The 25,602-nt window shown below is 39.1% G+C and overlaps 1 protein-coding gene across 4 annotated transcripts in view; it reads left to right on the top strand.

The window, feature by feature from the left end:
• Positions 1 to 25,602, top strand: part of DGKI (diacylglycerol kinase iota) — a 410,881-nt gene that overhangs the window by 287,164 nt on the left and 98,115 nt on the right. For all 4 annotated transcript variants that reach the window (XM_070423975.1, XM_070423977.1, XM_070423979.1 and 1 more), the window contains one exon: positions 9,458 to 9,558. In XM_070423975.1, the coding sequence (XP_070280076.1) occupies positions 9,458 to 9,558 (101 nt within the window). The remainder of the gene's footprint in view (positions 1 to 9,457; positions 9,559 to 25,602) is intronic.

Below are 25,602 nucleotides of genomic sequence, written 5' to 3'. Positions count from 1 at the left end.
TGTTTTCTGATGGCATCTTCAGTCATTTTTAATAACCAGGAAACCTCCATTACATGGCCTTAGTTCATAAAGTGGCAATGATTTGGGCCTGGTGTGATGAGAGACAGGGCTTGAGCTCTTTACTTGTCCCCATTCCAACTGTTATTAACTGCTCTTCATCTCAGCAATTTGAATTTGCAGAATTCTACAAAAATTCACATTCCCTCTACCTCTCATTTCCATCCTTTATTTCCTGTGGTATTTACTTTCTTTGCCTTTCATCATCATATTTGCCCAATTTTAATACTCTTTAAGCATAAAAGAGGATAAAGAAAGAGTAAGTGGGAACTTAAAGTCCAAAACTCCTATCCTAACAGACTTTTTCTGCTGAAAGATAGTCATCCTTAGAGGAGGATGAACTGCAGGGGGGAAAAAGAAGGAGCAGATGGAAATTTAGTTGATAAACCAGGAGAGTGTTTTGAACTGAAGTCCAAGAAAGAAGGGTTTCCAGGAGCAGGGAGTTACCCACAGTGTGGAATGCTGCTGTGAAGGAGGAATGAGAGTGAGAACTGAGAAGCAGATTTAATATGCACAAACAAAAGGAAAGGAGAAAGTGAATAGACTACATAGTCTTCTGAAGAGGATGCTTTGCGAGTCCAAGAATGGCTTAACAAACAAATCTGAGATTCTGGTATCCAGAACTTATAACATTAAGTATATGTGGGATGATTCTACATAAAACTCTCAGAATTGGATGATGGAGTCAACTAGTGCTTTGAAAGTCACTGCCTCCCAGAAGAAATGAATGATCAAGAGAATTTGAAATCTTGCCCAGTCGGCGTGTCTCCGTGGTTGAGCATCAACCTAAGAACTCGGAAGTCACAGTTCAATTCCCAGTTGGTCAGGGCACATGCCAGGTTGCAGGCTCAATCCCCAGTGTGGGTAGTGCAGGAGGCAGCCAATCAACGAGTCTCTCTCATCATTGATGTTTCTATCTCCCTCTCCCTCTCCTTTCCTCTCTGAAATCAATAAAAAGATATTTTTAAAAATTAAAAAAAAGAAAATTTGAAATCTCAATCAAGGCTATTGGCCTGAAACTGCTCTGCCTGTTTAGTTGCTTTGCAATGTTTCTAAGTGAACTCGTTACTGGTTCTTCAACTTTGCTTCTCCTTTAAATGCTGGGACCATCATATCCAGCAGAAGAGATGGTGTCTAACAGCCACATACTGCTTTCACTCTACTACATATTCATTTGTTTCAATTTCAGAAGAATAAATATTTATTACAGATTTTGATGGAAACATGAAAGTGTGCATTTCCATGTGTATTTGAAAGTCTTCCAAATATTTTACAATTATGTTTTGTTTCTACCAATGATATACACGTTTTTTTCTATCTCGTACTTATTGCCTATTTTTTTTTTACCTATTAGCCATTAAGTTTGCAAATGTTTCTTTGACCAGTGATAGCTCTGGTACTTAAAGTTTACATTCTCTTGCCATTAGTGCCTGTGGCTGATTGTCTCAGTGATTTAAACCCAATTTTGTCCCAAATAATAGAAGAAAGACAAATAAACAGAAGCTATTGGGGGGGGGGGGGGGGGGAGAGGGAGAGAGAGAGAGAGAGAGAGAGAGAGAGAGAGAGAGAGAGAGAGATTCTTTAGGAAGAATTTGAAAAAGCTTGGAGCAGGTTAAACAAAATATAAGGTACCTTCCATCCTGGATGAGGATTAAGCAGAGACTGAGCAGCTGTTGGAAGATGCAATCATAGGGGAATATAGAATCAGATGGAATGGCAAATATTGAATTAGATAACATTTAAAATCTCTCCCAATCCTCTAATGGCTTTAACTCCATTATCTTGGAGATCTGGAGGGGGTAGCTGTCTCAGATAATTTGTAAGCTATGGCATATCAGCTATCTCATAAATGGATCCTGAAGAGGCTGAGAACTGATTCAACTTCTATCAAAAATGAATTAACCTTTAAAGGTACTTTCTCTAGAATAACATGTTGTGCAATGGGAACTCATGACTGACTGCTGCTCCTGTGGTTTTGGTTTTTATCGTTGGTTCCAAATTCAAGAAGTATTTTACAACTTATTTCAGATTCCTTAGATATGGTTCTCTATTCTAGGCAGAAGGCAATGGAATTATTAGTTTTGTCTGAACTCAGCAGGTATCTAAAATCCATTTTAAATCTCTGTTCAGAAGTCTCGATCTAATTTGGTTTTATTGTTCAATGTAAAGAGGCTCACTTGAGGGGGTGTTTTGGATATGTATTATCAGTAGCAGTTTGAAAACATTCCATGGTAGATGGTAGCAATTTCTGGGAAGTTGCTAAAGAAAGCCATTGGTTATAATTATTTCTAAATAAGGCCCAGCTTGATAGCTGATGAAAGGATGCATTGGCAGATGTTTCTGCTTCATTGTTGGGTTTACATACCATTCTGGAAGGTACATCTACTCTTTGGATGTTCTTTCCTCTTTTTTTTATTTGTGTAGATCCCACTAGATCAGATGCAAAGGAATGAGAGACCACAATCCAACATGGATATACCTTTGGATCTCAGTGGGCAAAGGACATAAATGAACAGCCAAATCAGGGCTTTCCAGGGGCTCACGAAGAGAAAGCCTCTAGACAGGGACACTTGGAAGGCAAACTGTGCTAAAGCCTCCGGGCCGTGACTTTATTGCATTCCATTCATTTAACTGTTGCAAAGCAGTTATTGTGAACAGCACATCACAGCCTCTATTTTAGGTCTTTCCTGCCATGAATTCACACTAGCAATTAATATTTTAATCAAAATCCATTGATAAAACAAGGGCTCGTTCAAATGAATTCTATTAAAAATTCATAGAAACATACTTTGTTATTTCTAGGTTACGATCAGGTGGAATCTCACATATATATTGCTGGAAATAAATAAAAGCAACTTACTATTATTATTAAATCAGGTTTTAAGGGAGAAAGTTGGACAGAGTTGTGATGCTTTTCTATCTTGCCAAGGAAAACCCTTTATATATGAGTAACAAATGCCTGGCTAAATTATAGTTCATCATAAAAATCAATGAGTCTACACAATGAGTGTTTTAAGTGGCAAGTCTTACACTGAACCATTTAAGAAATATTAATGAAGCCCAGCCTGGGTGGCTCAGTGGTTGAGCATCGACCTATGAACCAGAAGGTCATGGTTCAATTCCTGGTCAGGGCACATGCCCGGGTTACAGGCTCAATCCCCAGTGTGGGGTGTGTAGGAGGCAGCCCATCAATGATTCTCTCTCATCATTGATGTTTCTATCTCTCTCCCTCTCCCTTCCTCTCCAAAATCAATAAAATTATATTTAAAAAAAGAAATGTTCATGAAAATAGGATATTTACAAGATACAAATGTAGAATAATTATATGACTTTAAGGGTCTCCTCTGTACCATGAATTTGGATTTATATTCTTAATATCTTTCAGTAGAATATCTTGCTCACATTCACAGTCCCCATTTCCATTCTCATCTAACAGACTATAGATGCTACGTAGCTTGAATCTTGTCTCCACACCCGTGTCAACATGCTCTCCTCCTGCTGAGTTTTGAGATCTACTAACTACTGTTTAGAGGAGAGATGCTAGTTTCTGCTATGATGTGATTATCCACGACTGAATTAAAAAAGTGGGGCTTGTGAAAATTGAAGAAGGCTTAGGATGCTAATAATAGTAATGCATCAATAATACATTATTTTTAGGTATAGGGGGCATAAATGGTGATGGAAGGAGGCTTGAATTGGGTGGTGAACATACAATACAATATACAGGTGGTGTGTGATAGAATTGTACACCTGAAACCTATGTAATTTTATTAACCAATGTCTTCCCAATAAATTCAATAAAAAGTAAATATATAGACATATAAAGTAATATATATGTATATATGTATGTATATATGTGTGTATATGTGTGTTTGTGTATATATATATAATTTTATATATATATATAATTTATATATATATATATAATTTTATATATATATATAATTTATATATATATATATATATAATTTTTGAGCACTTATTACTTACCAGGAATGGGTTAACTGCTTACATGTATCTTCTCATTCAGTGCTCAGTGCATTATTTTTCCCAGCTGCTTTGCAACTCTAAGTGCTTTAAAAATTCTTTTTTAAATTTTACCGTTGACATTCAATGTTATATTAGTAAAGTGATCAACCTGATATTTCCAGTACCCACCCGACACCGTGTTTAGTTATTACAATATTATTGGCTATATTCCCTATGCTGTACTTTACATCCCCATGATTGTTTTTATGACTGGCAATTTGTACTTCTTAAAAATTTTAAAAATGGAACTATCACTACATTATTATTAATTTAATTTTTAGAACAGAAAATGGTTTAGGGCAGGTAACATCAGCATTCATAATGTTAAGCATTGTCAGAGTTCAAATTGGAACTAAATTTTTTCTGACTCGACATCCTGCTTTATGTACTGTAGTACTGTCTGAGCACTAGAGGTATTACTCCAAGTTGATTCATGTTTCCAGTGAGAAGAGGGAATAGTGTTCATCAGTCATCTAGAAGTGACTGGGAACCAACAGCACGGTCAGCTCATCCCCTTCATCCACAGAGGGTGTCGAAATGGAAGAGAAGGGAATGGGAGTGTCTGTTATCAGTCTGAGAGAAACAGTGTGTAGTAAAGAAAATTGAAAGAATGAAGAAATTTAAAGGCAGAGGGAAGAATTAACCCTGATGGATTGAAAGTCGACAAAGAGTCAATTAAAAGAAAAAAAAGCTATTGACAAGACCTACAGAGGAGGAGAGAATGATTAGAACTCGGTGTAAGTTGAATAGCAGTGAGCATTCAGGTGATTGTCTTGATGGCACTCCACTCCCCTGCCCCCAACATCTCAGGGGAAGAGGTGCACATACTGTGGACAGGGGGGTTGTGGCCTGGAGATTTTGGAGGCCCACATGAATGACTTTAATGAGAAGTGTTCTTATGGTTCTTGAGAAAGTCCTCATGGGGGACAGTTGGGAGTTAAGTTCAGAGCCATGAACTTCCACTCTGCCCAAGCTCAAACTTGATGCTTCAGAGAAAATGAGTGCGATGGTGACAGGTTAAGGTCACTGCCCAATCTCAAAGGTAGTTCACAGATTGCTGAGTCCCTTTGAGACTCTTGAGAGGTTCCATTGGAACCCCTAATATAGAGCTTACTTAAATCAGGATAGGAGTAGCTTGTGGTAGATGTTGGCAGGGAGGTGAGTGTATTTTTAACCAGATTATTAGTCTCTCCTGTGCTCTACTAACTTCCTTGGCAAATTTAAATTTAGAAAGCTAATGGCAATGCTATTCCCCAGACTCCACGGAACACCTTTGTCATCTTCCACTCCCGTCAGCCACTAATGGGACACTAATATATTTTGACATAAAGGGACACGACTGAATTACTTGGCTTTCATTTCATCTCTGTGTGCTTTTTCTCCCCCATGTTCTAGTCTGTTTTCATGTTATCGATTTCCCTGTAAAATACTAGGTAGGAGGAAACCCAGAAGAACCGTGATACCAGCCAGGCTAGACAGTATTCACCCAGAGGAAGCCCAACAGCTTGTCACAAGTGTCTAGGAGGTTCCTGTATATGCCTTAAACATCTTCCAATACCTGGTATTAGCAGATGCGGTGGCTTATTAGGCAAAACCTTATCTAAGAGCAGAATCTTAAGAATAATAATTGTACTGATAATAGCTAATATCTATTGAGCACTTACAATGTGCCAGCCAGTTTTCTAAGCACATCACCTGCATTGGCCCATTCAATTCGTATAATATCCCTGTGAGGTGAAGAATGTTATTATCTCTTCACCCACGAGGAAACTGAAGCAGAGTTTCCTGATTAACCAATGAGTGGAAGAGCTTTCCTTCCAATCCAGGCCATCTGACTTGGAACCTGAGCTGCCCCTTTGTCGAGTTGCTTTCCTTAGCTACTGTTTACACTGAGGCACAGAATAATTCCAAGAGGTTTTCCACCATGGTCTCCGGGATTGAAGGCTTTGAAATTTGCTGATGGGCCTCATCAATGGCAACATTTGATGGCAGGCCAAACCTGATCAGTAAACTGGGTTTAAGTAACCTGCTGCTGGCAGGAATGGGAGATGTGTTGTTGGCAGAAGACGGGAACTGAGAACAACTCAGTGCTTGTGTAAGAAGTTGGATAGAAAAGCGTGACAAGTGGTTAGAGAGAGTATCTGTTTTCTTCCATCTTGCTTAGCTGATCATTCCAGAGATGAAATGAGATACTATGTGAATTCATGTGGGATCATAAAGCTCTGTTCAAATGAAAGTTTCTGTTGTTCATCCACAGTGTGCCCGCCCTTAAGTCAGGAAGATTGGTGGGAGGCTGTGGTTCAGGAGGCAACAGTGTGTGGTTGGAATTGGTGGGCAGAGATGACAGGCTGGGAGGTAGAAGGCTGTTGACAGGGAATTTGATAAAGGTGACACACACTTGTTAGCCCTGGGGAGCTCCCTGGAGGAGGGGTACAGTGACTGGATCCATTCTCTGGTTCCTATTTCCCACTCTGTTGCTACTGCTGTAGCCAGGTCTTAGTCTTGGAAGCTCCAGTCCACAGGAGAAGACAAGAGGTCACTCTCAGTGATCTGCTATTATCTCAAATATTGTATAGGGAGAGATCTTTCTATCTCTATCCTCACCCATCTCCCATTACAGAGTATGATGGGCCACCACATTCTGTGGTTCCAGCTTCCCTCTTATCTGCTACGCTTGCAGGAAAATATTTACTAATTACAGTCCATGCAGGTCCCTGGGGTGAACTTGGAAATAAAAGAATTAGACCCCTCTTTATTTCAGGATAAGCATTTGGTATGAACATTGTGTGGTCACTCTGTTAATCTCTGAAAATCTTTTCTATCTACTCCCATCTAATACCTAACACTCTGCTATAATTCCTATTTTTACTCTTGTCCTGAGTTATCATCATTCATTTACATATTGACATACTTTTAAAATAATTATATTATTTTTCTAAAAATGATGACACTTAATGTAAAATAATTGCCAAATCCCATCACGTGGAGATGACCACTTGGGACCAGCTCATTGAACATTTTCTCCAGACATTTCTCTACATATACAAACTCCAAGGTTCCACAGTGTACATGAAGGAGATTCCCCCATGTATAATTTCCCATGACTTTTTTCACTTACCAGTATGTTGTTGTCAGACGTTTCCCTAGATAAATGTAGATCTACACAATCATGTAATATTTGCCCAGCATTCTCTTGTTTGAATGTACCAGTTTACTAAACCACCCCCATTGGTTGTCGATTGATAAAGAAAAGACTGTGAGCACATCACTGAGCTCATCTGATTCCATGAATCCAGGCTCTAGGCTTTGCTGTCAAATCCATGGGATTCTTGGCATCATATAATATAAGGAACATGAAACCATTGAGTGAAAAGTCCAAGGCTCTGCTCCCAGCTCTGCCACTTAGTAGCTATGTGACCATGAATTCACTTTATCTTTCTGAACCTTAGGTTTCCTATCTATAACTGGTGATGTGGGTATGCATGATATTTAAAGTGTATCCCACTAATTTACAAAGCTGCTGTCAAACTATACCTCTTTAAATACTTAAGTATTTATGTCAGTTTCCTGTCAATGTCCAGCACAATGCCTAATACAAACTGGACACCCAGCAAACACGCTTTGTCTGAATGACCAATGCAGCTGTTAAATCTGGCTTCTCAACTTCCCTGCAGAAACACCCATCTTATGGTTTAGTATACTAGTAGGCTTAATTTTTAATTCAGTAAACTATAGACATTTTTATCTGTTCACCATCTCTCTTTAGAATTCATGCACTTATATATAAATGTGTGTGTATGTGTGTGTGTTTTGGGGAGAGAACTATGTATGGATGTACACATATATCTATACATGGGAGTATGTGTTTTACTTTGGGGATGAGTAGAGTGGGAGTCTATATGGAGGGAGTTAACTATACTTTGCCCTAAAATGTGGTTTTAGACAAGAGAATTAGATTAAATTATTTTTCCTCTACCTCTAACAGAGTTGTAATGAAATTAAATACACTCATGCGCGCGTGCGTGCGCGTGCGTGCGTGTGTGTGTGTGTGTGTGTGTGTGTTTGTTTGAGGCAGGAGTAGCAGTATTCTGACAATTTTTTAAAAGTATCATTTCTTCCTTCCATCCATCCTTTCCGTTTTTCTTTCTTTCCTCTCCTCTCCTACCTCCTTCTCTCCTTCCTTCCCTTTATCTTTCCTTCTTCCCTTCCCTTCCCTTCCCTTCCCTTCCCTTGCCTTCCCTTCCCTTCCCTTCCCTTCCCTTCCCTTCCCTTCCCTTCCCTTCCCTTCCCTTCCCTTCCCTTCTCTTCCCTTCCCTTCCCTTCCTTTTCCTTCCCTTCCCTTCCCTTCCCTCCTTCCTTCCTTTGTCAAAATGAATGAAGGAGTAATGCTCTTCTTTTTACTTTAGTCAATGGTGACTTTTATCCCATAATATAAGAAAGAAGAAGTAATCCTTTATTTGAGAAAATTTTCTGAACGAATGAAATTTAAGTATAATATTCAGGGGATTGTGTTTTATTAATATTTTAAAGAAATATATCGATTCATAATGGTGATGATGAAAACTAAATTGATTCACTCAACTAATACCCCTAATTAAACTATTTTGAAAATATTACTTAAGAACATTCAAGGAATCCAGGTGAAGTCTGTGAAGATGAACAGGCTGCTTTGGAGAGTTCGGTACTACCCCCTTTATTGTTTAATATCATGAACTAGAATGGATTGAATTCTTTGAAAACGAAATGCATACTTCATTCCCTTCCTAAGGAAGGTACTTGGTGCACATTTTTAATTTTGAGTTTTATTTTGCGATGCTCAGAGGCTCCCTCACAGGCAGTGTTCACTGTGATATGTTTTGACCAAGAGTTGCTCTCAGAGACTATTGAGGTGTGTAGAGCTATTTCAGTCTCGTTCCTGTGCTTTTGGGGATCATTAACTCGCTTTTTATAGTTTTCCTGTCTCTCATAAGGGTCAAGCTGGCACGTTTGGCTGTTATGGCATATTTGCCTAGAATATTTCTTTATCACTCTACTCACTATTCACTGTTTCAGATTCATTGCATGTAATTTATTGTGGAACTAAACACGTGATCTTAGAATTTTTACCAAGTTAATAGCAAATATGATATGAGTGGTCTCCAGAAGCTTTCTGGCTTATTTCCATGTTTTTAACCTAAATTTCAGAAACTTGTGGTTCTGGGGAAGTGTTCTCTAGGTCATTGCTATAGTCTGTAAGAGCCCACAGTTCTGTTTGACTGTGAACTTTCTCTTCTAAGCACGAAGACAGGATCCCATGTAGTCCCCCCGGCTGCATACGACTCCCAGTCCCACTCTCTCATTTTGGTCTGACTATGCGGTTCTTGTTTTGCAGTCCCCAGTCTATCCCAGACCGCCTGAGGATCCGCGTGAACAAAATCAGTTTGCAAGACTACGAAGGGTTCCACTATGACAAAGAGAAACTCCGGGAAGCTTGTAAGTTGGAAGTGCTTCATTGATTTCCTGTGATCTGTCTATCTTCATCTTCTTGATCTTCCTTGGTTCGATGGATAGATTCATCTCGGATCTGAAAACCATGGTTAGAGAAATGAAGGGAAGGGAAGTAACAGGCAACTCCAAATGATGATAGGTGGGCTGAAGAAAATGGAACAGGAACATGGAATAAAATTTTCCTGCTCAAGATGCCAAGTTAGGACCAGTTGGTTTATTAACCACTTGAAGTCTTTGTTTTTATCTAAAATGAGAAAGCAGAAAGGTGGTGACACCACATGGTAGAGTAACATCTAGCATAGGTGTCTTCCTGGAAGCTGGCATCATCGAGGACTGTCCTTGTTCTTCATGACAGTTATCAGTGAGGACACATCCAGCACTTCTAGCTGTTATGTGATTGTATGATGTTAAAACAAGGCCCAAGTCACATTCAATGTCATGATAAAGTGATTCCTTGAGGATGTGTCACTGTTTCCAGAATCTTAAATTGAGTCAATATATGAATTATTTCTCTATGTTCACATTTTCTAAATATTTCTTGAAATAGAGAACTAATTTGTATTCACTACATATGTCCCTCGGTACTTATTGGGCACTTTTTTACATTCTAGTCACTATTATGCCCTCCCCCATAATTATGGGGGTCAGTAGTCAATTGCAATTAAAGTCAGAGAAGATCGGGTCCAGTGTCCAAGGATACAGCAGGGATGCTAATAGAGAAAAAGGCATTTTGTACAAAACCAGAGGTTTTTGAACTAAAACTCCAAACTGGCTCCAAGCGTGAACCTGCCTGGAGTTGTAGAAGACGCAAATAGTTAAAACTGGCAGGGGTGGAGTAGGGCTGCATCCCTGAGAGAATGCCTTCCAAGCTCTTGTTCCTGAACCTGTGATTTGGAGTGGGATTTGGTGGATGGAAATCCTGGAATTCAGGGACACTCTCAAGAGTGGGTGCAGGGACTTTTGCATCTGGAGGTGGCGATGAGTAAGGACCCATTTCCATGGTAGCCCAGTCACCTACTAGGGAATTCTGTGTGAAATTATTGCCTTCTCAGTTCTCTCTGCTGCTTCAGCTTCCTCCGTCCTCTTGGCTCTTTTCTATGTCGATACTGGTTAGTTTCTCCCACTCTGTCCTTCACCCGCATTTCCTTTGGTAGGAAAGTTGGAGGTTGAGGAGGGCACATTCCCCAAATTACTCCCCTCTGTCAATGAGAGATTACATTTTCTAATGTAAATGAGATTACAAGTGACAGATCAGCACAAAATCTAATTTAACCCATAATGTGGTGGATATATATGTTTGAAATGGGAGGTTTAGTTACAATGTAAATGAAACTGGCTTTCAGAGATAACTAATTGTAAAGAATAGTGTTTTTATTCTTTCTCAAGTCAAGCAAATAGAGTACAATTCTTGAAAAATAAAAAGAGAGAATGGATCTCAAGTTTGTACTATTTTGCAGCTTACCATCAACTCTGAAGCTAGTCAGTTGGGAGTGGGCTTCTCTGTGCATTTCTTTTTTCTTTTTTTTTTTTTAAATATATTTTATTGATTTTTTACAGAGAGAAAGGGAGAGAGATAGAGAGTTAGAAACATCGATGAGAGAGAAACATCGATCAGCTGCCTCCTGCACATCTCCCACTGGGGATGTGCCCGCAACCCAGGTACGTGCCCTTGACTGGAATCGAACCCGGGACCCTTGAGTCCGCAGGCCAACGCTCTATCCACTGAGCCAAACCGGTTTCGGCTTCTCTGTGCATTTCAATGATCTGTTCTGTCTATTCTATCCATTATCTGTCCATCATTGCCAGAGGTAGTTGTGATCTGAGTTTCACAAGAAGATGATACTTCTTGAAGCAGGTGCTTTGCTCATCATATCTTAATGTGATACAATTTCTGTGTGAGGAAACTTCATATATCAAATTGTGGGAGGTGACTTGGTATACATATAAATCCAACAAATTCAGAAGTGTCTTTGAGACCCAAAGCACAAAGAAACACTCAAAGAGGGAATCAAGGATTTATCTCATTTTAAAGATTTGGGTTTAAAGATTATAATATATTAATTAGAAGTAAAGATGGCCAACTCAGGCATTCTGCTTTTAATATATGGTGATGACACTTCTAACCTGTGGTTGTACAGGAAAGTTTGTCCTTTGGGGTTTTTACTTGTTTCTAACCCTGTTTTGCTTGGGTTCAACTTGAAACTGACCACAGGTTCATGGGAAGGCTGGCAGAGGTCAAGTTGAGTATAAAGGCAAACACCAGTTCAAGTCCATCGGTGACATACATGCCAAAGTAGATATCTTATTTTACAAGCATTAATTAAATGAAATTCGTAGAACACACCCAGATAAAAGGAGTCTAGGAATCCACTGACCTGCATCCCAGAAGAAAAAAGGGAATGAATCCTCTTAGATCATTTATTTATTGTCCACATTCACAGTCTGAACTAGAGCAGTACTGCATTACTTGGCTTAAAAATTAGTTCCCTTTCTTGATGATATAGCAAGCGATTGATCCAGGCATCACAGGCTGTTTGCCATCACTGTTTAATAGAATCTTGCTCATGTGTCTGCATCATTATTTATATTACATTACAAATCGAATGTTTGTTGTCTAACAAAGCCCTGCTTTCCTCTGTAAGGAAGGACTCCTCGGTGATTGCAGGACTGCAGTCCTTTTAGTAGCCTGGCTTGTTTCAGCATATAAAAGGATGACTGAGCTATTTCAGATACATTTCATTCTCCTTTCATTTGGCTCCTACTTACCTGGGGGCATTCACGCTAAAATGATAGCACGAAAAGGTTAGTCTTTGCCAGTCCCTCCCTCAGCTTTTGCTGGTAAATTTTAGACTTAGGTAAAGCAATTTGAGCCTTATTCACAGGGTTTATGAATTATTAACCCTGAGATAATGGTTATACTGTCCAAGGGTGGCAAATTTATTCAACTTAAAAGGTAGAACATAAAAAGAAAGTGACCATATTTTTAAAAATTTTCCTAAAGTAAATTTATAATATAATGACAGCAGAGACTCACTCTTATAATCTGAATAAAGTATATAAAGAAGTCCACAATAAAGCACATCATTATATAATTGTTGGAGTCCCAGCAGGCCCTAAAGTATCCCACAATAGCATATTGATTATTTTGAATTAATGTTGCTTACTTAAGAAACAGCCAGTGCAAGAACAACACTGACCTCTCTGTGCCCCTAAAAGTAGAACATAAATCTCCCACGTTAAAGGCCCTCTTTTGGACCTGGAGGCAGAGATTTCTCTTATCATTAGATTTAAAGAACCCAGAGCCAAAGAGTCTGTATAAACAAACCTGGTTGCTTCTTTATTAATTTACTACCCAAGCCCAAAGTGTTCAGGTTCCTCACTAATCAATACCCAACCCTTGCTTAGATAACTTTCTGACAGACACTAACTTTTTGTCCTGTCAATTCTTCACAAATGTATTGTTTGTCTAAAAATCATAAAAAGCTTCTGATTCAGTGATTTCTCTGAGCTTCATTTTGTGATCATATTGTAACTGCTCATGCATACATATTAAATTGTTTTTGTCCTGTTAATTCAGCCTTGTGTCAATTTTATTGTTTTATTATTAGATTAGTTGTTAGAAATAAAAAAGTTTAGGGGGTGTATGGAGATTCTTTCCTTTCCCTGATGTAGTCTAGACAAAGGATAATCGCTTTTGAAAATCTGTTATCTTCCATCGCCATCTATTTGGCCCCCTTTGTTCTTTACAACCCCACCCCTTTTGACTTCGGGTGGGATGTAGTAATTATATATAGATCATGTATCGTAGACGTGTACACTTGAAACCTATATGATCCTATTAATTAATGTCACTCCAATACATTTAATTTTTTAAAAATTTTTAAAGGAAATCCGTTATATTTCTAACTTGAAAAGAGTTTCATTGATATATGACCTATTTCTTATATCTCGAATAACTTGATACTGACCAAGATTTAACTCTATTCCACATAAACTAAACTTTACTTCTGGCATTAGCTTACTCTGCACTTTTGAGCTGCTATGATAATTCATACAAGTCTAGGGCTTAAAACACAAAAGCAAAAACCAGTTTAGAACTAATTGAAAGCAGATGTAGCCTATAAAAGTAGGAGGGGACTAACATTTGCTTTATAGCAAATATTACATGCAACAACCCTTTTATATACATTATCTCAGTATAATGGATATTATCTGGATATTTATAATATGTAATATATAATGTATAATAGATAATATATAATCTCAGTATATGATTCTGTGGTATAGACTAATGATATTGTAATGGAATGTTCCTGTCTTTTGTTTACTGACTTAGTAGAAGAGTTGGAAATGTGTGTGTTTGAATCTCACGACCTTGCCAAAGTAATTTCTCTGATCACCAAATATCTCATCTCTAAAATGAGAATATAATTGTAACCTCATAGAGTGCTGAGAGTTAAATGCAATCTTGTATGTGAAACCCCTGGTGCAACATCTGGCACATTAGCATGCTCTCCAAAAATGGTAGCGAGGACTGTTGTGGCTGCTGTTGCTACTGTCACACTGTTCCTTAATCTCAGGTCCAAAAAGCCAGGCTCAGAGCAGCTGACCTCTTCTACACTTCAAAGTGCACCCACCACCACCCACCGAATCACTTTCTCACATTCCAAAATAGAATTGAAAACACTGTAAAAAATATCACAGAAAGAATGTGGGAACAGAACACAATTAATCATTCAATTTACTTCTCCTGTGTTGACTAGTACAAGAGGCTGCCATGGTGGCAAGATGTTTAAACCTATGAAACATGTAAACACTGAAAGCTCATATTTGGTGATTTGGCCAGATATCTGCAAATTCCCTTTCTTAAGTTGTAATACAGTCTCATAATTGCATCATCTGGTATGCATCACCCAATTTCTTAAAAGAAAACCTTTTTGTTTTGGAATATTTACAGGTTTACAAAAGAGTGGCAAAGATACTATTCAGGGTTATACTATATTCCTCACCCAGCTTCCCTGTGGTTCAGCATTTTATATTATGATGGTACCTTTGCCAGTGAAAGTGATGTTGCTTTATTACAATTAACTAAACTCTGGACTTTGTATTCCAGAATCCAGTCCAGGACATCACATTGCATTGGGCTGGCATGTCTTCTAACGTTCTCTCGCCTGGGACACTTGCTCAGTTTTTCCTTTGTTTTTTTTTTTCTTTCTCATGACCTTGATGGTCTTGAGGGATACTGGCCAGGTATCCTGTAGAATATCCCCTAATCTGGCTTTCTCTGTTGTTTTACTTTTAATTAGACTAGAGCTATGGGTTCCTGCTAAGAATACTGCAGAAGTATAGTTCCCTTGTTGTCCCATCTTATCAGGGGTTCCCTGATCTCCACATGACATCCCTGGTGATGACATTCCTGATCACTTGGTTATGGTTGTATTTGCTAGGTTTCTCCACTGTATCAGTACAATTTTTCCTTTTCCCTATGCTGTTCTTTGTGAGTGAGTCACTAAGTCAAACCCATCTTCACACTGGGGGGTGGGGTGGGGGGTGGATCACTGGATTTTCCATTGTTTTCAGTTTCCATATTTGAATTCAATTGAATTCCATAAATATGCCAAAATGGTGGAGTTATCTGCTCATTGATGCATCCATGCTTTCGAAGGCTATGTATTTACATCAGTTCTATGCTAGATACCATACCAGATGCTAGGTAGGCATGGAAGGATGACATCAATATTATTTAATCAATATGTATTTATTGAGTGCTCACTCTGAGCAAACAGTGGTGAAAAATCAAAAATCCCCGAACAAAAATAATACCTGATTTGCTGGAGCATTTTTATCATGTGACAAGGACTGTAATAGAGCTATAGAAACACTAAGTACCTGTTTTCCTAGCATATATCATTTAAATAGCTAAAGGAAGGGATGGAATATATATGCAAGAATGAGAAGAGCTAATCTGACCTCTAATTAGTTATATGACCTTGGTAATGCATTTATCCTCTTTAGGCTTCAGTTGCCTTATCTGCTTAATGCAGTGGTTAAGTTAGTTCTTTCCTAAGGACATACTACATTATAGTAAATCCTTAGGCCTATAGGAATTATATAGAATTTAAAATTTTGTTCTTGACATGTTTCCTTAGGAAAGTTTTTAAAACTCGAGCATCACTCATTATAAATGAGTGCAAGCATTTGGAACACACTGAGTTTGCTAGAAACACTGATTTTTTTTTTTCTTTCAATGGCTTCATCTGCAGTTGAATTTTTCCCCCTCATTTAACAAGTTGACAACCATGCTGTGCAGGAGAGACTAGGCCTCTGTTTGGTAGAGGTCAGCATTCCATTTTGAAATCTGAGTTAAGTGATATCAATCTGTCCTCAGAAGGCACTGTCCATCCTTTTGCTGGTGTGTTTATGTTTATTCCTATGTTTAAGAGGCAACGTTTACCCAGAATTTTGTGATTAGTTTATTTTACTGTTCTTCTCTATCATGTATATATCCTATATTTGTTTTTATTAAAAATATAATAATAATAATAATAATAATAATAATAGTTAACACATATTGTACTATCACTGTGAGCTAGGAAATTCTTAACCTTCCTACACATGTCATGTAATTTAATTCTCCCAACATCTCTGTGTTATAGGTACTACTTTATTTTTTTATTTTTTTAATATATTTTATTGATTTTTTTCACAGAGAGGAAGGGAGAGAGATAGAGAGTTAGAAACATCGATGAGAGAGAAACATCGATCAGCTGCCTCCTGCACATCCCCTACTGGGGATGTGTCTGCAACCCAGGTACATGCCCTTGACCGGAATCGAACCTGGGACCTTTCAGTCCGCAGGCCGAAGCTCTATCCACTGAGCCAAACCGGTTCCGGCATAGGTACTACTTTACATATTGAGCAACTGAGGCACAGAAAACTTAAGAAAGTCATCCAAGGGCCTGGCATTCTGAACACTTATTTAATCACTATGTTCTCTATTTCCTCCATATAGTAGTTCTTATTTTTTTATATAAAATACCTTTAATAGTAATTTTGTTTTTAAATCTTTCACAATCTCATTTAAAATGCCTTTTTGTACTTAACTGACTTGGTCTTAATTTACTTTACTCTGGTTTGTTGAACATGTTTCTGTTTTTGGATCTCTCTCTACCCTGAAATAAATAATAAATTCAACTAATATTCACTGACCACTGGCCATAGTTCTGGAACTGTTCAAGTGATGGGGGCCCTGGAGTGTCCCCACGCTCATAGAGCTTATATTAATTCCAGTGGGAGAGGCAGACAAAGAAATAATATAATAATATAACAAGGAAACAGAACAAAAGAGTGACAAAGGATTCTAGCTTTTTTAAAAATCCTCACTGGAGGATATATATATATAATCTTTATTGTTGAAAGTATTACATATGCCCCCTTTGCCCTCCATCGACCTCTTCTAGCCTGCCTTTGTCCCCCACCCCAGGCCTTCACCACTCTGTTGCCTTTGCCCATGTATTATGCATATATGCACAGAAGTTCATTGGTTGATCTCTTCCCACCCCCACTCCCCGCTCCCCTGGCTTCTTCTGAGGTTTGACATATTTTTTCATTGATTTTTAGAGAAAATGAAAGGGGGAGCAAAAAGGGGTGGGGAGAAAGAGAGAGAAATATCAATGTGAGAGAGGCACATCAGCTGGTTGCCTCCTGCATGTGCCACGACTGGGACCAGGGATTGAACCTGCAACCCAGGTACCTGCCCTTGACCAGGAATCAAACCCAAGACCCTTCGGTCCATGGACCGATACTCTAACCACTGTGCAAACCAGCCAGGAATTCCAGCTTTGATAAGGCTATCAGGAGGGACTTTCTGAAGAGTTGACATATAAGTAGAGGCCTAAAAGTAAAGAATAAGTGCACATGTGGATTTCTAGGGGAAGAGTGTCCCCAGAGAGAGGGAACAGTAGGTGCCAAGGCCCTGGGATGACAGAATCCGTGGAAGTTTATGTGGCTGGAACCTGATTGGTTGCAGCTGGGGTGGAACTGATTTTGAAGTTGTAGGAAAGGACCAGCACATAGATGGGCTTGTAGACAGACCATGGAGAGGGCTTGAGATTTTATTTGGAGTGTTATGAGAAGGTATTGAATTATTTTAAAAGATGTGTAATAACATGCCTGCATTTCTTATGAATTATTCTAGATTCTGAATGGAGAATTGATGGTTGGGTTGCAAAGAGGGCAATGGGGACACCATATACAAAGCTAACATGATATTCTAAGGGAGAGAAGTTGAGGGAGTTGGCAGAAACAGATGGATTCTGGATCTGTTTTGGAGATAATGCTGGTAGGATCAGATGGTGGATTAGCTGTACTCTGTAAGAGAAGAGGTGATTTGAGGATGCCTCCCTCTGAGGTTTTGGCCTCAAAAACGTGGTAAACAGAGCTAGGGGAGATGTAGAGGACTCTACATACAGTGAGATAGGAAAAAACACACAGGGGAGCTTGTTGATTGAAAGCCAAGAGAATAAAAATGTTTTACAAAAGGGGTGACAACTGTCAGATGCTCCGGAGAGGTGGCATAAGATGCACACTAAGAATGCATCATTGGATTTGGGTAGAGGGTGGTTATTAGTAACCTCATGAAAGGTTGTACAGTGAAAAAATGCAGGTGAAGAGTGGGTTCATATGCAAATGGAAGCAGAGGAAGAAATCCCTCCCCTCACACCCCTCCATTGCTGCTTTAAGATGTTAATCTGATGATTCAGGAGCCAGAGGGCTAACTGCAGGAGCAGTGTCCCTGAGTAGGTGGAGATGGGATTGTGCACAGCGATTTCCAGAGTACAAGGAAGGAAGGCAGCCGAGGGGTACAGAGGCAGTAGATGGGACTAAGAAGAAGCAGAAGTTGTATTCTGATTACTTTACTCAGTGAAATAAGAAGGAAGCCTACTAGCTAACAGTAGGAAGGGGGGGAAGTATCACTGTTCAGAAAGAGGGAGAGAGTTTGAAAGTCAATTTAAAGAGCAAGACAAGGAGTGGCCATATTTAAAGACTTGCTGAGCAGCACTTTAGATATGAATCACCGAATTCATTAGCTTCCATCAGCACATAGAACGACGCCTCAGGGCCTGGGGGTCTTGACTTATAAATGAGTGCACTCTTCTGTGTTCTAACTTCAAAGATTCAGATGCCAGGGGGAATAGTAGGCTGAAAGATGATCTTGTTTTTAATATAAATTCCTTTGTTGTCTAATTCTGTTTATGATCTAAAGTCATGCTTCGTTTATAAGAAGATAAGAAGAGCTTTCAGCACTGTGCTGTGTTAGATGCTAATGTCAGGTCTCCGACAAGGAAATGAGCCTAAAGTGTTGATAATGATGTTCGATCATTTTATTGTTAAAACTTAGTCCTTGGTAATGAGAACAATCAACTACAGGTATATTCTTAAGTCTCTTCCTGAAGGATTATTTTTCCTTTTCATTGGTTCATTCTATGTACACGCACATACACAATGATGACCAATTTCCCTGATGATATAACCAACCTATTCCATCTTGTTCCCTTTCCAGGTTGATAGCTTGGGGATGTCCACTCAAATAGTAGTTAGCTTTCTCTTTAAGTCTTTCTTCTAAGAGTCTTATATAAAAGTGGTACATTTGAATGCACTGTGTTAATGATCACTCATTATCATAGTTAATAAATAATAACACCTGGCATTTGCGTTGTGCTTCAGGGTTCACAGAAGACTTGCATATACACTATCGCATGCTTTATCACAGGAGCACTTAGATGCCCTCACATCGGGTCATACAGCTATGACGTCTTCTCTCTCCTAATCCAGTATGCTTTTTAGTACTCCCCCTTGTTTCTGTAAAGACATAGCTCTGCATTTATGGAAATGTGTTTTTCAAAAAAATTTGGGATCATAGTTCTTGTTATTGGTTGGGTTTCTCCTGACACTTTTGAGTTTTGCATGTAGCAGATTTATTGGAGAGTCTCTAAGAGGAGACAACAGCTGTGAAGAGGGAGGAAAGTAGGAATCTGTGGAAGATGAAGAGGCAGACTTGGAACTTGTGGAAGAGCTACATTGGGAAGACTGTTGGCGATATTCCTGTAAAGAAACAAACAACGAGGGAAGGGACCACCATAAGCAGTAACTGCAGATGCCCATAGGGACATTTGGGTCTGGGATGGCCATGTAGAGTTGTCCCAGTGAGGCAAGGAGTATTAGATGCAGGTCAGGTTGTGCCCTGGGAGGGAGCACACCTTGAGTGAGGAAGCCTTGTTTCTGGAGAGGGAAGCTGTGAGCTATCGGCAGAGCCAGCACTGCCAGCAGGTGACGGGATGGGTGTCTCAGTGCCATCATGGATGTGGGTGGGGCACTTCAGTTCCAAAAGCACCATCTTGTCTATGGAACTCAGCACCTGATATTTTAACTAAGGCCAGGAAGGAACCACCCTCACACCAAAATCCTTGAGACCATCCATCCACTTCTTCACTAACAACTATTTATTGAGGACCTACTATGTAGCCAGCACTGTTCTAGGTGGTAGGGATTAGACTCAAATGATCACTAGCCTCCAAGTTCATCTCTGTATCTTTTGACCTGATCTCCCTACTATCCCAAAGTCATAAAATATGAATATAAAGTAATTACTTTCTTTAGATGTGTCAGAATTAGCTAAGAAAGGAAAACCTAAAATGTGAACACTGACCTGTTCTTTTTAAAATAGATTTTTATTGATTTCAGAGAGGAAGGGAGAGGGATAGAGATAGAAACATCAATGATGAGAATCATTGATTGGCTGCCTCCTGCACACCTCCTACTGAGGCAGATTGAGTCCTCAACCCAGGCTGGTATCAAACCTGGGACCCTTTAGTCTGCAGGCCGACACTTTATCTATTCACTGAGACAAACCGGCTAGGGCATGTGAACACTAACCTTTTCTTAAAAGTTCTTTTTGGCAGGAACTATTGTCAAGCCAAATATTCTCCATTTGGAATGTAAGTAACTCAAATTGGAAACCGAAATGCAAGGCAATCTAAGCCTGGCTGGGTAGCTCAGTTGCTTAGAGCATCATCCTGACATGCCAAGGTTGTGGGTTCGATCCCCAGTCAGGGCACATACAAGAATCAACCAATGAATGCATAAATAAGTAGTGAAACAACAAATCAAAGTTTTTTTCTCTCTCTCTCTTTCTTTCTACTTTCTTCCCTCCATCGCTCCCCTCTTCTCTCTCAAATCAATAAAATAAATAAATAAATGCAAGGCTATCTAAATTTCAGGATATTTCAAATCTAACACTATAGTCAGAAATAACTCCAGATCTTCAGTAAGATGGATATTTCTACACATTCTTTCAATTTATTGGGAAAGATATTAACTGAATAGTCCCAAGGACAAAAATATGCGCTGGTCCGAAAATAACCTCTTTGCAGATTGATTCAGAAGCACAATTTTATTTGCTAGTTACATGGGTAAAAGCTACAGGCCTTTCATAGTTCAGATGGTGGAAAGCACTCTTTTTTAATACTTAGTGCGTTTCCTGAGTCGATGATTCACGCCACTCGCCCGGAGTCACTGATAAGCAGAATTAGAGCATTCCCTAGGTTGTCAGATGCCAGGGGTGTGTTTACTTAAAACTGCCCGATTTCACATCTCTAAATCGCAGCTGTCAGAGCATAATTTGTTTATCCTTTTTGCTTCCAGATAGAGACTTAGGCTCCTTCAGCAGATTTTTGGAAATATTTCTGTCATTAATTTTCAACATGTATCCAGTCAACTCAGAAATTCAGAGCTGCATGACTAATGCGTGCCCAGCATCTCACTGTTGGTGACCTTGCCCGTCATAATACAATGTAATGGACAGTACGGTTTTGAAATTGTGTGAGAGACTTGAACCAGTGCCTCTAACCATCCTATTGAGCATTAACTACGCTTTGGGTACAGTTACAAATCTTTGCTTTTGGATGCATAATGTTTCATTTGCCTTTCACATTTATTTGGCTGGCCAGGCCGAATAGCCAAGATTCCAGTGTCACAGAAATGTATTTGTTATCTCCCTTCCAAATACTAGGGCAATTGCAGGATATTTTCAGTGGTGGTTCTGCCCTGGATCTAGGGTTTTGCAAACATCACCTTCCTGATAAATGTACCTGGAAAAAAATTATATTGTTTTCCAATGCCTGTCATCAAGTACATTCTAGAACCTCACAGTAGAAAGCTTCTGTCACATTCAACACTGGGAATGAACTCCAAGGAATTTTCCAAGTCATTTGGTTGTCCTAGAATTTCACTGCTTGTGACATTAGGAATCTGCATTGAAATGGAAAACGTCCATTGAAAATAGAAATTTGCATCATCGTCAGTAAACTTTCATATTAAGTTGGAAGATGTTGACATTTCATAGAACTATTTGATCCGGACCTTTGGTTTCTATTATTTATTAGAAAAGGGTATTGGGCCTTTGCCCATACTTTCCCCTGATTTGTCACTGGTAATACATGAATTCATTAGAAGTAGGAACAAAGAAAACTCATGCAGTTTTAAACATGTTAGCCATGATTGGGATGTATTCTCTATCTGACTCCTTTTATCTTTGTCCAGTAGACTGCTTTAACACCTTTTTTTTTTTTTAATTTTTCCTTCTCACCGCTGCTTTTCTGTTTATTATATCCTTTATGCTGATGACCGGAAAGAGGAAAAGAAAAGGATCTATAACTGATCCTGTTTCTGTGGTGTTGTAGTCTAGGCTTTGGGTGGATGTCTGGGGGGCATTCCCTGTCCTCCTCCTTCCTCCCTCTGTTCTTGGTTCTCCAGACTTGAGACTAGTCTTTCCCAATTCTGCCTGTATCATTATTCTAACATTCTAATGCAGAAAACCTTCTCAGCTTTTTAGGTGTGTTATCAACTGTGTATGAGGCATTTGTAAGTGAGTGGTCTTTGCCATCCATCATTACAAGAGCCACTTTTATATTATTTTTATAATCTGTCTCTCCCTCCCTGCTTGCTCCCCCTACCCCCCCTGCCCCGGTTTGTTTCTCTGTACTCTCGCTTTGGCTCAGCTGGCCTCAGTTTACTATACTTTTAAGTAAGTTAGAAAAATATTGTAACTGCCATGTCCACTCTAAACAACTTTGAATCACCCTTGTTCCTTTCCCTTCTCGCAGTCCAAAGAGCTGATTCTTGACTTCATATCTCTCTGATATGCCCCTCCTTTCTTATCTTTACTGCCACTTCTTTATTCCAAACTTCACCATTACTCATGTCATTTACTAATCTTCTTGCCATTCCCCTTGTCTTCCATTAATTTGTCATTCATATCTTTGCCAATGGTTTGCCTAAAATGTTGTCATAGAAAAATTGCACTAGATATTTTCAAGACTTTTTAATAGGAAGGAGAAAGTGAATTCAACTCTGCTATAAAACAGGTGGGAGATTCTTTAAGTAGAAAAGTAGTACAGGACTTTAGTGGGGAGATTAGTCAATGCATTTAGGCTATCTGTGTTTGTTAATTGTCACCTATCAGCAACAATTAGTCAGGTTCCTACCCATCCATTGAGACTAGAATCTAGAGCAGTGGTTCTCAACCTTCCTAATGCTGTGACCCTTTAATACAGTTCCTCATGTTGTGGTGACCCCCAATTTCATTGTTACAAATTGAACATAATTAAAGCATAGTGATTAATCACAAAAACAATATGTAATTATATATGTGTTTTCCAATCTTAGGCAACCCGTGTGAAAGGGTCGTTTGACTGCCAAAGGGGTCGCGACCCACAGGTTGAGAACCCCTGATCTAGAGGTACTATCTTCCTAGAATGATCACATTTCAAAGGGATGACTCCCAGGTATTTGAGAAAGCTTTTCCAGGGTGTTAAAACTGGCAAGAGAAGATTTTCATCTCCCAGGGGACAGAGAAAAAAATGCAATTGAAAGTCTTCTTTGTTAAGAAGGGGCCTATAGTCAGGGGGAAAAAATCTATCTAAAGTTTAGTGAAGCTAAGACTTTAAGATCTCCTTGGTCAATGTAAATCTGAAATGTAAGTCTTCTGTTGAAAACTCTTTAGCATCTCAGCTTCTTATTTGTTTATTTGTTTGTTTATTTTATTTATTTGTTTTTGTTAATCCTCACCTGAGAATATTTTTCCCATTGATTTTTAGAGAGAGGGGGAAGGAGGGAGAGAGAACCTTCTCAGTGAGAGAGACACATCAATTGGTTGCCTCCTAGGCCTGGGCTGCCAGGACACATCTCAGCTGCTTAGCATTAAAAAAACCAAGCCTCTGGCTTTGGGTCGTCCCCCTTTACTCTGCAACTACCTATCTTCCTGAGTCCTCAATCTTTGCTTCTTTTTATGCCTCGATTTCTTAGCACCTAAGGATGGTCTAAGACTTAGACAATTCCCTTTGTCTGAAAGAATTTTGTCTCTCTTGTCCAACTACCTTATTTTCTTCCGTTGGGAAATGACTCCTTGTGGAAGTATGTCCTCCTTGGGAAGTGTGCAGTCCTCTGGGTTCTGGACACACTGGTTCTTATCTGTCCAAATTCCCATCACAAGGTACATGATTAGGAGGAGGATGTTATGTCACTCCCCTCTTCCCCGTCTGTGACACCGTGAAGGCAGGTGCAGTGTTGTATGCCCAACTCCTAGCATGAGAATTGTTCTTGACAAGAAAATCCTCAAAACTTTGTGCTGAATGATTGAGTGACTTACAGACCTGGAAGACATTTTGGCACCATTCTTTCTTTATGTGATACACATTTGCAAAATTATGTGAAAATGAACACCAGGGGTTGTTATTCAAGATGATAAGTGCCAAAACATTTAAGAGTTTTTTTAAAAAGTGAGTTGCATGTCCCTTGGGTTGCCATCTCAGGAAGTATATTATCAGGATAAAAAGGAGAATTTCATGTGTTGTCTGAAACCCAGATTTGTAAAGAACCTGCTAATTTCTGAAAAGCATAACTTCAAAGCATTACCTTCACATACAATGCAATGACCACTACACAGTTACTTTTATCTGATGGCTGACATTTTGAATTAACTTTGGAAAAGACTTTGTTTAGCTCAAGCTCTGGAGTTAAAACCCTAGGATCATTTTTAATGACAAGAACCAGGGGTTTTGAAGCCTATGGCAGACCCAGGCATGGCAGGGTGAGGTATCCAGTTCCCAGGTGTTATGTTTTCTCTTGAATGCCAATATGCCTGTCACTTTCCCCTGTTGGTTCCAGGTGACTAGGGTGCAGTTAACGATGGCAGGTTGTTATAAAATGGACTGTGGCATACCAGGGGGAAAGCATTGGATTGAAATATTGTCAACTCATTCTGTTTAATTGTTGTCAACTTACAAGTTAGAATTGTAGTTCCTTGAGACCCTGACATATTTGGAACTAATGAGGTAAAATGAAAAAATTCCACTTGTCCCCTACCATTTTCCTTTAGGGCCTCCTTCCTCCTTCCCCTTCTTGATTTAACTTCTAGTCCCTATTTCCATTGTCCTGTTGACTTCCTGAAGAGTGTTAACACTATGGGTAAGAAAGTAGGTGGCATTTATTTTTCTGTATGTCAGTGTTCGCTGATAACAGCAAAGTATCTGTCTTTAGGAAATTCAGAACAATTTACTTTCTCTTGCTTTTTTATTTTTTAATTAGTAAACTTTATTTTTGGAGCAGTGTGAGGTATGAAAAAGGACGTGGAAAGTACAGAGTTCAATATAGCCCCTCAAATCACCCCAACATCTGGAGCACACATTTCCCCTTTTACTAACATCTTGCATTAGTGTTGTACATTTGTTACAATCAATGAGCCAATATAATACATTATTAACTAAAGCCATACTTTACATTTGGATTTACAGTTGTATTCTACAATGTTAGGGGTTTTAACATACATATGATATGAATCCACTATGATAGTATCATACAGAATAGTTTTACTGCCCTAAGTACCCCTTGGGCTCCACCTATTCACTCATTCCTCTTTTCTAACCTCTGGCAACCATCAATCTTTTTACTGTCTCCATAACTTTGCATTTT

This window comes from Myotis yumanensis, unplaced genomic scaffold (genome assembly GCF_028538775.1).
Source record: "Myotis yumanensis isolate MYYU_CA2020_CCGP unplaced genomic scaffold, mMyoYum1.0.hap1 SCAF_9, whole genome shotgun sequence".
NCBI lineage: Eukaryota > Metazoa > Chordata > Mammalia > Chiroptera > Vespertilionidae > Myotis > Myotis yumanensis.
This window is presented reverse-complemented; position numbering and strand designations above follow the sequence as displayed.